General features: G+C 47.5%; 1 protein-coding gene across 1 annotated transcript; it reads right to left on the bottom strand.

Annotated features, from left to right (window-relative positions):
- Window positions 1–102: 102 nt before the first annotated feature.
- rint1 (RAD50 interactor 1) lies at window positions 103–13,035 on the bottom strand. The gene is made up of 15 exons (XM_030353163.1): window positions 12,771–13,035; window positions 12,289–12,414; window positions 12,087–12,202; window positions 11,233–11,406; window positions 10,434–10,574; window positions 9,302–9,455; window positions 8,083–8,193; window positions 7,189–7,414; window positions 6,263–6,400; window positions 5,746–5,840; window positions 5,086–5,190; window positions 4,035–4,264; window positions 3,285–3,465; window positions 2,556–2,674; window positions 103–1,194 (listed from the first exon to the last, which is right to left on the bottom strand). The coding sequence occupies exons 1-15, from the start codon at window positions 13,002–13,004 to the stop codon at window positions 942–944; spliced, it is 2,403 nt and encodes an 800-aa protein (XP_030209023.1). The 5' UTR covers window positions 13,005–13,035; the 3' UTR covers window positions 103–941.
- Between the last annotated feature and the right edge of the window lie 115 nt (window positions 13,036–13,150).

Here is a 13,150-nt window from a genome sequence, read left to right as displayed (position 1 = left end):
TTATTATAAAAGTTATTTTTTTTGTAAGAGTAAAATTCCTTTTAAATCATTTATCGTCATAGTAAGGTGAGTTGGTTCAACTGATGAAAAGACATAAGGGACTCCAGTAACCATTTTGTTTATTATAATCTTGCGTCATAACCAACACGTTATAAACAGCGATCACATATACATTTATATGGGACCCAAAGTACTGTCTCCTGCCTAAAACAGCAGCATGGACGACGATCACATCCAAAGTCAATCGAGTTTGAAAGGTTGAAATGGCTTCATTAATTCATTAGTGCAGTGGAGAGCTGGGGGAAGCTGAGTGTGTGGGGGGGGGGGGTATATTCAAGCGTTAACTAACCGTTAAGTCAAACCTTGGGGAGAGTATCGTAGCTCAAAGACCAGACGTTACTGAGAGGTCGGGGGTCGTTGATGAATCCTTCCACGGGCTTCTTTCCAGAAAACCAACATGAATATAAACAACGCACAGATAAAAGTAACGTTTCCTAACAAACGTGAAAAGGTCCCATATTATAACAGCAGGGGCGAGTGTGATTAGCCGTTACAAGCCGTCATACATCTGGGTGGACCCGCCCACTTGTGATGTCAGAAGAGGCAGATTTTCCAAACGGCTAATCTCACTCACACCTGGTGGTGCCGTACGTCACCTTCAAATCAAACCTTGGGGGGGTTTATCTTAATCCAGACGTTACTAAAAGGTCGCCAGTTGTTTCCCAGGCGCTGACGGATCCTTCCTGACGGATCCTTCCACGGGTAAACCTCCCGGGACCCCAACATGGATATAAACAACGCAACGAAAAAAGGAAAAACAAAGTTTCCGAACAAACGTCAACGTCGACTCGATCCACCCCCGCCTCGACAACCCCGCCCAACCACAGGGGTCAGAGGTCACGACCCCTCGGCCGGGTCAGAGGTCAAAAGGTCACGGGGGGTCACTGGCCGGGCCAGGACGCCCGCAGGTTGAGCAGGATGAGCACGTCGCCGGGGGCCAGGCGGTAGACCCCCAGCTCGTTGAGCGCCTGCTCCGGGGAGGGTCCACCCGCCCCCGGCCCCGCCCCCTCCGCGGCCCCGCCCGGGCGCTCCCGGTCCAGGGAGACGCGCCCCTCCAGCGCCTCCCGCAGGAGGTCCCGGAGCAGCAGGGCCGAGCCGATGCTCAGGCTCAGGACGATGCACGCCTCCTTCACGCTGGGGGGGGGGGGGGGGGGGGGGGGGTGGGTGATGAAGGAGGGTTAGAACCTGAGCAGCTCAAGGGCAGATCACGGTCCCACAGTCACGCAACGCTGGGGGGTCACGGACCCCTGACGGCCTCGAGGACTAGGGCTGAACGATTCGGGGAAATAATCTAATTGAGATTGTTTTGACCAATGTTGCGATTTAATGTGTGATTTTTATAATTTATAATGTTTCTTATGTTGGGTATTAATCACTAAAAAAGAAATAAATCATTCTTTAGTATGAGCAACACAACATCGGAAACAGTCAACATAAAAACTGCTCTTTCCATTAGGCCAGGCCGATTCATTTATATTACAAACTTCTTTATTAACTATTGAATTGCAAAATAAAAATTTAAATTTCGATTTGAATTTGATTAATCGTTCAGCCCTATTGCGGACCCTCCTTGCGTCCACCGCAAGGACCCGACGTGCGCCTCCCAAAAATGTTAACCTTGTGTCGAGGCAACACGACGAGGGCTGTGATTGGTCCGCTCTCTAAAACCCGACACAGAACCATAATTAAAAGGTTCACGACTGCGTCGAAGCGTCTGCGAGGTCTTTGCGTTGCGTGAACGTGGAACCATAAGCAGCCCTTTAGTGGGTGCGTTTACATGCTAAATAAAAAACAGTTTTAGCCTAGTTAAGGAGATAAGTTACTTTTTTTGTCTGCCAAGTTGATTGATTTTTGTTGTTTAATAAAGTTGAATAAAAAAGGTGTAACGCGGACAGAAGCATGCATCTTTATCTGATGTCATTTCTTATGGCAGGGTTGTTATGGCACCTCTCGGTTAAAGAAGACCGGTTGACCGTAGTCCTGCCGTAAAGCAAATCGAGATAATGCATCTGATTTTTTTATCGAACCACTGTAGACGTAGTCCTGTTGGTCCTCTTAGCCACAGGCTTCCCAGTTTACAAAATGTGGTTCAGACGACTAGTGACGGTACTTTTTGTGTCGCGTCGAAGGGATTTGAAAATACCCGGGACAAAATGGAACCAGAGACAGAAGCACCTTCGTTGGGCAGTTCCAAGTTGCTTTGAAAAAGGAGAAAATCCAGGTACAATCTCCCAAAAGACCATTCAACAGGGAGAGAGTTTTTTGGTAGGAGGATACGTTGAGCTTGTGCTGTATATCAGCGGATGTCTTTAGATACATTTTTCCGCTGCACATTTCCGTATCACTATAATGAAGATGATCTGATGATACAAAACTAAAATAGTAGCCCTTTAACTGTAGTGAATTCATTCTGTGCACACATTCGACATCCTTTCGCCGACATGGCTATGACCAACTCCTGTTTAACGCTTTGATTCCCACACAGAGACACTTACTGCTTAAAGAAGTTCTCAGGTCTCTTGCAGTAGTGGCCGAACAGAGGAAACAGATTCCTGGTCATGTCAAACTGGAGCTGGGCTGCCCCGCCCTCGTTGAAATGGTTATACAACACCACCTGAGAGAGAGAGAGAGAGAGAGAGAGAGAGAGAGAGAGAGAGAGAGAGAGAGAGAGAGAGAGAGAGAGAGAGAGAGAGAGAGAGAGAGAGAGAGAGAGAGAGAGAGAGAGAGAGAGAGAGATGAAAAAGCCAGGGATTCTTTATAAAAGATAAATAGATTTTTACAAAGCACCTTGTTGGCTACTGACCGAAGCTAAACATGTTTATTTTAAGTCACATTCCGTGTTTCCACTAGATAATTCCCACGCTACATCATAACCCATGGGGCTGGTAGCAGAAGGATGTGGGTTGGCTCAGATCCTCTTGCTTCAACGTTAACACATCATTTAAGTGTTTCCTTCCATCTGCACTCTGATAACATCTGATCACATCAGCTCCCGGAGATCGCCCAAACTGAGGTTTGGGCGATCTCCGAGAGCCGATGGTGTCAGATGTTGCTGGGTAACGGAGGGTAGAGTGTGGGAACGTATGGGGAAGGGAAACGTTCGTTTCCCTTCCCCATACGTTCCCACACTCTACCCTCCGTTACCCAGCATAGCTCCGGTAAAGCTCCGGTACGGCACGGTACGGCACGGACTCGAGGGGTCCGCAGGGCGGCCCGCCACTCACGTCCTGGTACAGGAAGCTGTTGAGCCGGTCGGCGAGGCCCTGCCAGGCCATCTGGAAGAGGGGTCCGCACAGGCGCTGCTGGAGGGTCAGCAGGTGGTCCCGCACGCAAAGCATCATGGGACACGCGGAGCTGGACAGGGACATGGTGGCCTGGTCGCACTGGGAGGGCAGCGACAGCCACCTGGGGGAACGCACGGGAGGGGAACACGTCGCGGCGGTGAGGCTCGAGGATGCTGGGACCGGGGGTTAGTGGTTCGACTGGTGGAGAGGACTTTCAAACCGGGGATTAACGCACGCATGGCAGCCTTGTCGGGAGTGGCTAAGAGAATAATGATTTCAAACTTTCACATCACACCAAAATAGACCTGGTCTTTATGACGCAAGGGATCGTGATTCTTCATTTAAAAGAATAGATTGTTAAGCAGACTTCACGAGTTCTGGAGGTTTGCTCCAGATCTGGGGATGCATAATAACTAAAAGCTGACACATCACGCTTGGTTGGAAGCGAACAGTGAGCAGGTCCCTGATGCCTGAAGATCTTTAGTGGGCTCATAACACACAAGCAGATCAAAGATTTAACTTGGTCTTAAATAACCCAAAATTTCGATATATATTTTTAGAAACTGTAAAAATTGATGTACTGTCTCTTTAAATCTCTTCCCAATCAATTACACTGTAGTGTTCAAGCTCCTCCTCCCTTCCAATCAAAACGAGGTAAAACCAAGTGGGCGGGGCCTAGTGTCCACCGACCTGTCCTGGCGGTACAGCTGCGCCTTCTCCCGCACGTCCTTCATGACGGTGTCCAGCAGCCGTCCAATCATGTCGCCCCTCAGTCGGTCCAGCAGCGCGAGCAGGGACTCGAACAGGGACCCCTCCAGGGACGCCAGACGCCCCGCCTCCATGGGGCCCAGGACGGGCCGGCCCCCCTCCGCCTCCACCTCGCCCAGGGACACCACCGCCTGCTGCAGCTGCAGGAAGAACTGAGGGGGGCGGGGGGAGAGGGAGGGGTCAGTACTGAGGCTCTAAGTGGAGCCGCACGCTGGAGTGTATTGGAGGGACTTTGCTGCCACCTACAGGTCGGAAACGGTACTGACTGAGGTGGTTTTGGAAAGCTACTATTGAACATTTATATATTGAAAATAATGCAGAGAGGCCTCTGCATTGCTTTTGAATTATACAATATATAAAATAAAAAAAAATCGACAATAAAAAAAAATCACCACAATAAATAAGAGACTTTAGTGAAGAAACTATACAGTAGTGAAGAGATTAGAGTTTAGACTGTATTGCAGAGACTATAGGGAAGAGACCATAATACTGAAAGCTCTTCTACCAAACGGCTGTTATGATTTTATGTTTTTCTCAATGTCGTTTGTAGCTAGCTCTTGTAGCTAGGTGTGTAACGCTAGGTGTGTAAAGCTAGGTGTGTAGCTAGGGGTGTAGCTAGGTGTGTAACGCTAGGTGTGTAGCTAGGTGTGTATCGCTAGGTGTGTCGCTAGGTGTGTAACGCTAGGTGTGTGACGCTAGGTGTGTGACGCTAGGTGTGTAGCTAGGGGTGTAGCTAGGTGTGTAGCGCTAGGTGTGTAGCTAGGTGTGTAGCTAGGTGTGTAGCTAGGTGTGTAACGCTAGGTGTGTAGCTAGGTGTGTAGCGCTAGGTGTGTCGCTAGGTGTGTAACGCTAGGTGTGTAGCGCTAGGTGTATAGCTAGGTGTGTAGCTAGGTTCGAGCTAGGTGTGTCGCTAGGTGTGTAGCCGGACAGCGTCTCTGGCCAGGCGTCTCCGGGGGCTACGGTTGCCACCCACCACGTTGTCGGCCCAGTCGGCGAGCACGGTGGAGATGTAGTTGGCGGCGTTGAGGATGGCGCTGTAGCGAGGGCTCAGGGGAGAGCGGGACTCCTCCTTCATCACCTAGGCAACGGACGGGACAGGGCCAGGGTCAGTCCCGGGGTTTTGATCCCAGACAGAGGGGGCTCAAAGTCCATCTGTCCTTCCCACGCCCTACCTGTTCACTAGTGGCGCGCATCTAAAAGAGTCTGCCAAATACGTTTAAAGTCAAATAGAAGGTCAACCCTGTAGGACACAATGACGGTCAAAGCATAAAGTGTGTGTGTGCGATTCTCGTGAAGGACAATAAATCCAATATTAAATGTAGTAGCTTGTCGAAGAAGCAAGAGGATTTTATGTGTTGACATCAATAACCAAAAACCAAAACCCTGTTTTTGAGTTTTTTTTCCGACAGATTGAACGTTCACTTCAACAAAACACATAAAGATACAAGACACAACGTAACATGAATGTCTGATAAAGCAGTGAGGGAACATAAATATATTACAGAAGGTGTTGAACTGAACAACACTGAGCCTAACAGAACCCGATCCCCCTCTCTGTACGGCCTAGCCTGTTGACCACGGCCTGCGCTCCGGCCCCTCCCAGCGGCCGCGGGTCAAACCCCCCGGTGGTTACCTGCGTGAGACGGATGCGGAAGTCGTCCACCAGCTCCCTCTGCAGGTCCAGGAACTTGAGCTGGGCGCGCGAGCAGGGGAGGGCGCGGTAGCGGTCTGACCCGCACCACGGGGGGAGATAACATCGGGTTACGTAACGTGACATGACATGACGTGTACACGGTGACGTTAAGGTCAGTCAGGCCTGTGGGGGGGGGGGGGCAGCTCCAGAAAGTTGACTAGAGCGCAGTAGGAAAGAATTTTACGAAGAAACTACATCCAATGATAATAATTGTAGATTGTATATAATACAATAATAAAAAAATCATTATTACATATATAAAGATATATACACTAATAACGTTTTCGGAACATGCTAGGAAAGCAAAAGATACAAATATAATTACGAATTAGCTTAAATATGTGCCAAGGAAAATCTTGCAAAGAAATTAACAAGTAAAACAATAAAGCAACAAAGCCTAAAAGAAAGCAGAAGGAAAACATCAGACAACCCTGACGAAGGGGGGGGGGGTCCGTACCGGTGATGACCAGCAGAAGGGTCATGAAGGTCTCTGCACAGTCGGGGGCCTTCAGCTCGTCCACGTCGCTGATGTCCCGGTACTGACAGCTCCACGCGCCCTCGCCCGACAGCATGGAGTCCACCTTCTCCAGCGCCACTGGACGCACGGACGCATGGACGGACGGACGGACGCACGGACGCACGGAAGGAGAGGAAAGAGGAGGAGACAGTGGTTGGAAAATGAACTGGATGACCCCCAAAAAAATTATGAAGACCTCTTTAAACCTGAATATTATATGAAGCATTTCCACTTTCTATAATCCAATACATTTAATATCTAGTGCTTGAAAAGTGATGAGTCAAACTTACAACTTACATACAAAATAATAAACACAATCACATATATAATCTAGCGCCCGACCAATGTAAATTTCCTCTCACAGATATATCGGTATCGGCTTATATGTTTACTGCTTTGTATCGCCATGAAAACCGCCAATATATATATATACAGTATATATATATACAGTATACACACACACACACACACACACACACACAGAGACAGAGACAGAGACAGAGACACAGAGAGAGAGAGAGAGAGAGAGAGAGAGAGAGAGAGAGAGAGAGAGAGAGAGAGAGAGAGAGAGAGAGAGAGAGAGAGAGAGAGAGAGAGAGAGAGAGAGAGAGAGAGAGAGAGAGAGAGAGAGACAGAGAGAGAGAGAGAGAGAGAGAGAGAGAGAGAGAGAGAGAGAGAGAGAGAGAGAGAGAGAGACAGAGACAGAGAGAGAGAGAGAGAGAGATATATGTTGAAGATCAGCCGATATATCGAGATCGTAAACCTTTCACTCCCGAATATCCGAATCGTCTAAATCCCTAAAATCGCGCATCGGTTCGGGCTCCAACATGAACCCTCCTATCTTCATCTCCCCCCCCCCGGCATACTCTTCCTCTCCACGGTGAGCCACTTCTGCAGCGTGGCGTCCTCCAGGGGGATGTGCAGCAGGCCGGGCAGCGCCGCCGGGTACGAGTGCGTGCTGCGCAGCTCCTTCTCGAACTGCAGCACCTCGTCCACCAGGTGGCAGAAGAGGGTGTCGTCGTAGAGCAGCCGCGGCAGGTCGTGGGTCAGCTTCTCCTGGGCCAGGCTGAGCAGGCCGCGACACAGCTCCACCTGCACTCACACGACGGGGGGAACCCGGCGGGGTACAGGCCCGTTACTCAACGTCTGCAGATCAGACTCAGAACGATAGTGTTGACAGGATGGTACTTTGTGACACGGGTGGCCATTTGCAATGTTGACACTGCTGCATTAAATGATATGTATCCAAACCTATACGTGGATAAAGGAACGGAATGACTCTCATCTTAATGTCTTTACACTACTTTATTCTTCCGATATGATTCTCTTTTCGGATGAGACCGGCCATAAACAAAGTCCTTTACAAATTAATTTTAAAGGGTTAGATTGAGTTATTATGGCTCTCCACAGCCGATTCTGGAAGATTCTAAACTGATATAAAACCATTAAATTAACCGTATTGTATTCAGCCCTTTAGAGCGCCAGAGGTAACAGGAGAGGTTATGCTTTGAACAGCTGAATTTAATCCAATTTATAATAATGGCTTGAATGTCGAAGAATATTTAAGGGCTTGTATCAGATGTTCACGCTTTGAAACAACTGAGGATTCAGAAATCAATCTTGCTAAGATGTTATCAAAATATTAATAACTCTTATAACAGTTATTAATACAATAATGTTCATCAACTGTTTTCAATTTACTTTGAAGACAAAGCCTTCCAGGAACAGAATGAATGTTTGGTCGAGGCCATCCCACGTACCCTGGCGTTGACGTTCGATCCAGTCCGGTCCAGAATGGGCTGGATCTTGTCATCCATGAAGGCAGAGTTGTTCCCCATCCACATGAGAATCTGGGTCAGGTACCACTCAGGCTGAGGGAGAGGAAACACACGTTGGGACGGGATCTCTCTCTCTCTGTGTGTGTGTGTGTGTGTGTGTGTGTGTGTGTGTGTGTGTGTGTGTGTGTGTGTGTGTGTGTGTGTGTGTGTGTGTGTGTGTGTGTGTGTGTGTGTGTGTGTGTGTGTGTGTGTGTGTGATTCTACAAGCACATTTGGCATGGGGCTTTACTCTGACATTTATTTACTGAACAACAAACAATTTTAAAACTTACATTTCTGAAACATAGAAATTAGAAAAATATAGATATTATTAGTCAGGGGGGAGGAGGGACAGAAAATTATGTATTGGAATTGATGCACTTAATAATTGTTCACAAGCTTTCAAACCAAGGGCTCTTTTTTCTTCCAGGGCTCTTTCTGGGCTTCACATTCCCCCTTTACATAACAACCCGATTGCCCTCTGCGGAACAAGCGAACCCCTCATCGTGGGCCTCCTCCTAACGCGGGCCTGTGAAGCAGGGCTCAACGATTTGGGATAAAAAGAATCGCAATAATCGAACTTGCGATTATTTCGACCAATACTGCGCTCGCTGTTTAGTATGCGATTTTTCTTTTTAACGTTCCATCCTTATGTTCTATATTACTCACTAAACAAGCAATAAATCATTCTACAGCATGAACAACACGACATTGGAGGCAGTCAACATATAAACTGCTCTCTTCCTTTAGGCAGCGACCCAGGCTTTCTCCTATACCTCCCCGTCCATCTCACTCTATGATAAACCACTTCTATTCCATCGCGATGCCGTGATGTCATAGAACGATAAATCAAAAACATTGTGTGTGATGATGAAGTTGATGATGTCACCAAAGTGGGTGCTACACACTGGTGGTGGTTAGCGAGGTCCCCCCTTCACTGTAAAGCGTCTTTGAGTGTCTAGAAAAGCGCTATATAAATTCATCCATTATTATTATTATTATTATGATGCTGTGATGATGACGGCGATATATTTAATCTCTTTCTTCTGACAAACGTACTTATTGTCAGTCGCTATCGGATACAAGCGTCCGCTAAACGCGCTCAATGTACAGGTGAGAGTGACGCAGGGCTGGCGGTCTTCCGGCTCTCCGCCGGGCTCACCTTTCCCAGGGAGTTGGTGGTGCGGTTGCCGGTGAAGTGGTAGCGGAAGCGTTTGGTGAGCGGCAGCACCATGACCTGGACGGGCAGGGAGAGCGGCGAGGCCTGGGGCACGCCCGGCAGCGTGGTCAGCGCCTTCTCCGATATCAGGTCGTCACTGGCGGGGGGAGGAGTCAGGGAGTACAACGACCGTGGGGGGCGGGGTTTGTGTTTTGTAGAGCCAATGCCCTAATATTAATAATAATGATAATAATATAATAATAATATTAATAATAATACAGTGAATTTGAAGGCGCCTTTCTGTGCACTCAAGGGTTTTTTAGAGCCAATGCCCTAATAATAATAATAATAATAATAATAATAATAATAATAATAACAATATTATTAATAATAATAATATAATAATAATTATTAGAATAATAATAATAACAATATTAATAATATTAATAATACATTAAATTTGAAGGCGCCTTTTTCGGCACTCAAGGGTACAGAGGTACACAAAAGCAATTAAAAATAAACAACAATAAGATAAAGAGAAAAAAAGTAATAATAACAATAGTAGGAGACATGGTTATTGGCACCAGGTGGAATTGGCAGTTCTGATAGCCTTGGTTGTATTCCCAGTTCAGCTTTGTCTTTTGTTACAGGATATCCACCTCGATGCTGGGAGAGGCGAAATAGGATCTTTGATTCGCCTGACTGATTTTTCTATTGCAGACGGACAGACTGACGCGCGCCATCTCATAAAACCACAGCCGTTGAAACCCGAGACAAACACGCAACGCGAGTGCAATGTTTTGGAGTCTGTTATGCACGCACGTATTTGTATTGAATAGAGGATGCTTAAAGTACTGCATAGAATGACACAAAATAACATCATATCTAAAACTGCCATCGGTTTACAAACTGTTTTTTTTGCTGTTATTATAGTCAAGCCATGTGAACATTGCTGGAGACCATATTTGGACGCGCAGGAAGTGATGTAGTTCAACCACTTCAACCTTAACAAGACACTGTGGTAGTTAATAAAGCAGTTTTACCTGCCTCAGCTTGAGGCAACAATGGCACATTGTACAGAGGAGCGAACTACACATAGTACATGATGGTAGCAGTTTAAGGTTTTAAAGGATACGACGTCTGTAAAGCCATCAGCTGGGACACCAGGAGGTCCAGCTGGCTGCTGATCTCCTGCGCGTTGGCAGGGGGCGCCAGAGGCTGCATGGGCGGCGAGATGGACGGCCAGTGAAGAAGAGTTAACAGTTCCTCGAAGTCACTGTCAAAAGAAACAAATTCAAATTACAAACAACACGTATTAAACACTAAAACAGTTGAATAGCTACCTCAACATCAAACTGAGTACGTAAATTGTTTCTGGTTGGCTCAAAATAGTCAGCATTTATATTTGTTGGAAGGTAATCAGAGAAGTAGAAGTATTTTGCTCAAAGTCTGAGTCAATATTTTAGCTGAGAAATAGAACTCCATGTCCATCTCCTCAGTGCACTTATTATTCAGTACTGCAAGGCACAGGATGCCACTTGAGTGCTGCCGTGAGCCAATGGGCAATTATAATCAATGTTGGTTCAATAAGGTAAAAAGTCCTTGTTAAATGTGCCGGTGATGCATGTGTTGTTTCATGTTTACAAATTTGTGTTATTTCAAATAAGGTTCATCTTCAACAAGAGCCTCAGAGAGAGAGAGAGAGCCTCAGAGAGAGAGAGAGAGCCTCAGAGAGCCTCAGAGAGAGAGCCTCAGAGAGAGAGCCTCAGAGAGAGAGCCTCAGAGAGAGAGAGAGAGAGAGAGAGAGAGAGAGAGAGAGAGAGAGAGAGAGAGAGAGAGAGAGAGAGAGAGAGAGAGAGAGACCACACGGAAAGCAAGACTAGCAGCCTAGGGTTAAAAAAACCAAACTGTCGTGTTGACCAACTTGCTCAGACCTTGCTAGACGATCCTTGATGATCTTGTGCCAGAAGCGCAGCGTTGCTCTCAGGAAGCCCTGCAGGTGTAGGCAGCTGGACGCCTGCAGCCCGGCGTCCAGGGTTGCCATGGCAGCCACCGAGTCGATGGCCTCCCACACGCTGTTGGTCATCAGGCACTGCTGTATGCGGTCACTGGAGGGGGGGAGAGAGAGGAGGTTAGGCGGACAGAGGGGAACGAGGTATTGGTTAACAATGCGTGTTTGACATCATAGGATTGATTCTGACTTCTGTAGTGAGTGAATATGAATACTTTGCTCCATTGAAGGTAGGGTATGCCATTTGGTGAAACCAGCGCGAGTAAAATAGATTAAGAAAGTATATCGAACCAAAATAATCCCGCCCGTCCCTTCAGGCCTTCCTACAAAGCAACTCCCCCAAAAACACATTACTAGCTCGCTAGCTTTAGCAACAGTTTTTGAAGAAGACTCCAATCATGCACCATTATTTCAACAATTTTTGATAAAACATAAACGATGTGTCCTAATTGGGGACCTGGGAGGGCACATGAGACCTTATATGACCTTATCGCCAGTGCAACCCTACAAAATCGGTCATACTGGTACAAAGCCAGTACATTTGGTTAAGGATACATTATCTGCACCCCTTTGCAATGTCTAGATGTTATGCTGTGGTGCCGTGCATCCCTTATACTGTGCCACTCCCAGTCCCAGGCAACCACTGCTAAGCGAGTTTGACTTCTACTGTGTTGTTTCCCTCAGTGTGTTAATGTTATCTTAATACATGCGGTTAAAGTTTTGAGTCATTATGCCTTTTACTGATTCATGCATTCGAGTTTGCGCTCAAAGCCGTACCTTAGCTCCTCAATATGCTGAAGGCACTGCATGTATCTCATACTCCTCTCCATAGTGTCCACATGGTCGATGTTCTGGCATAGCTCGTCTACCCAGGGCTCGGCCTCCTGTAGATGCTGGAGGACAGAACTGCACGTTAGTACTGCGCGCTGTGCGTTGTGATTTTGTCACCGGGAGATGCGTCAGGGCTCGGTGCGCTAACCTGATCTAGGCCTTTGGAGAGGACGGCCTGTCTCTTCAGCAGGCTCGTCATCGTTGCTTGGGCCTCTTCTGCAGCATCAAGTGCTGCGGACACTTTCAGAGGCGAAGCACTGGAAGCGGACAACACCTTGACGAGAGACAGAATACATGTTCAAAGCTCTACACGGCTTACAACTCATCCAGTGGTGTGTAGAATGTAGTGTCATCTAGCGGAACGGACTTGGAAGATCTAATTGAATATTAGATTCATAAGCATGTTTAATTAGTGGATAGCCCCATGCAATGAGGAATCGTTGTGTTTTTGCTACTTAAGGTGAGCCCTTTACATCTGCATAAGGATTATCTCAACCCCCTCCTTATGGAGCTGGACATTGGCACAGGCCACGAAACGACGTGACACACACACAAGATAAAGTCGATCGACAGTATAGATGTAGGTCAGAAAGTTGTTCTCATACAACAGGTGCGGCGGTGGCTGTTTACCTGCTCCTCCAACATCTCCTTCTCCGCTCGGACTTTCTCCAGCAGCTCTGCGACATTCTTCAGCGACTTCAGGTCGCCGCCCAACTCCTTCTGCACGAAATCAAGCACGAAGTCGTGCTGCGTTTCATCGTGTCCAGATTCGGAGGCGGGATCTTCGTTGTTCTCGGGAACAAAGTTGGGTTTATTTGTTGATTTCTGCATCTTGCCGTCGTCCTGTGTGACAGCTGCGTCCATCTTTCCCACGTAGACAGCGCTCGGCTCTCCTGGTTGGTGGGCACAAGCCACGCCCACATGATGTACGGGCTGCGTGTTGGGACAAATTGAGCCGAGGCCGATGCTAGGAGTATGTGGCGAATGGTCGAAGAACACTCGAAAATACA

The sequence above is a fragment of the Gadus morhua genome, chromosome 4 (genome assembly GCF_902167405.1).
Source record: "Gadus morhua chromosome 4, gadMor3.0, whole genome shotgun sequence".
Taxonomy (NCBI): domain Eukaryota; kingdom Metazoa; phylum Chordata; class Actinopteri; order Gadiformes; family Gadidae; genus Gadus; species Gadus morhua.
This window is presented reverse-complemented; position numbering and strand designations above follow the sequence as displayed.

Excerpts from the sequence above, each read along its gene's own strand:
- rint1 (XM_030353163.1), bottom strand. The coding sequence starts at position 13,004 with ATGGACGCAGCTGTCACACAGGACGACGGCAAGATGCAGAAATCAACA. Across the intron at positions 12,415-12,770 it reads AGGAGATGTTGGAGGAGCAG|GTGTTGTCCGCTTCCAGTGC; the intron begins GTAAACAGCCAC and ends TCTCTCGTCAAG. Across the intron at positions 9,456-10,433 it reads CTGATGGCTTTACAGACGTC|TGACGACCTGATATCGGAGA; the intron begins GTATCCTTTAAA and ends TCCCCCCGCCAG.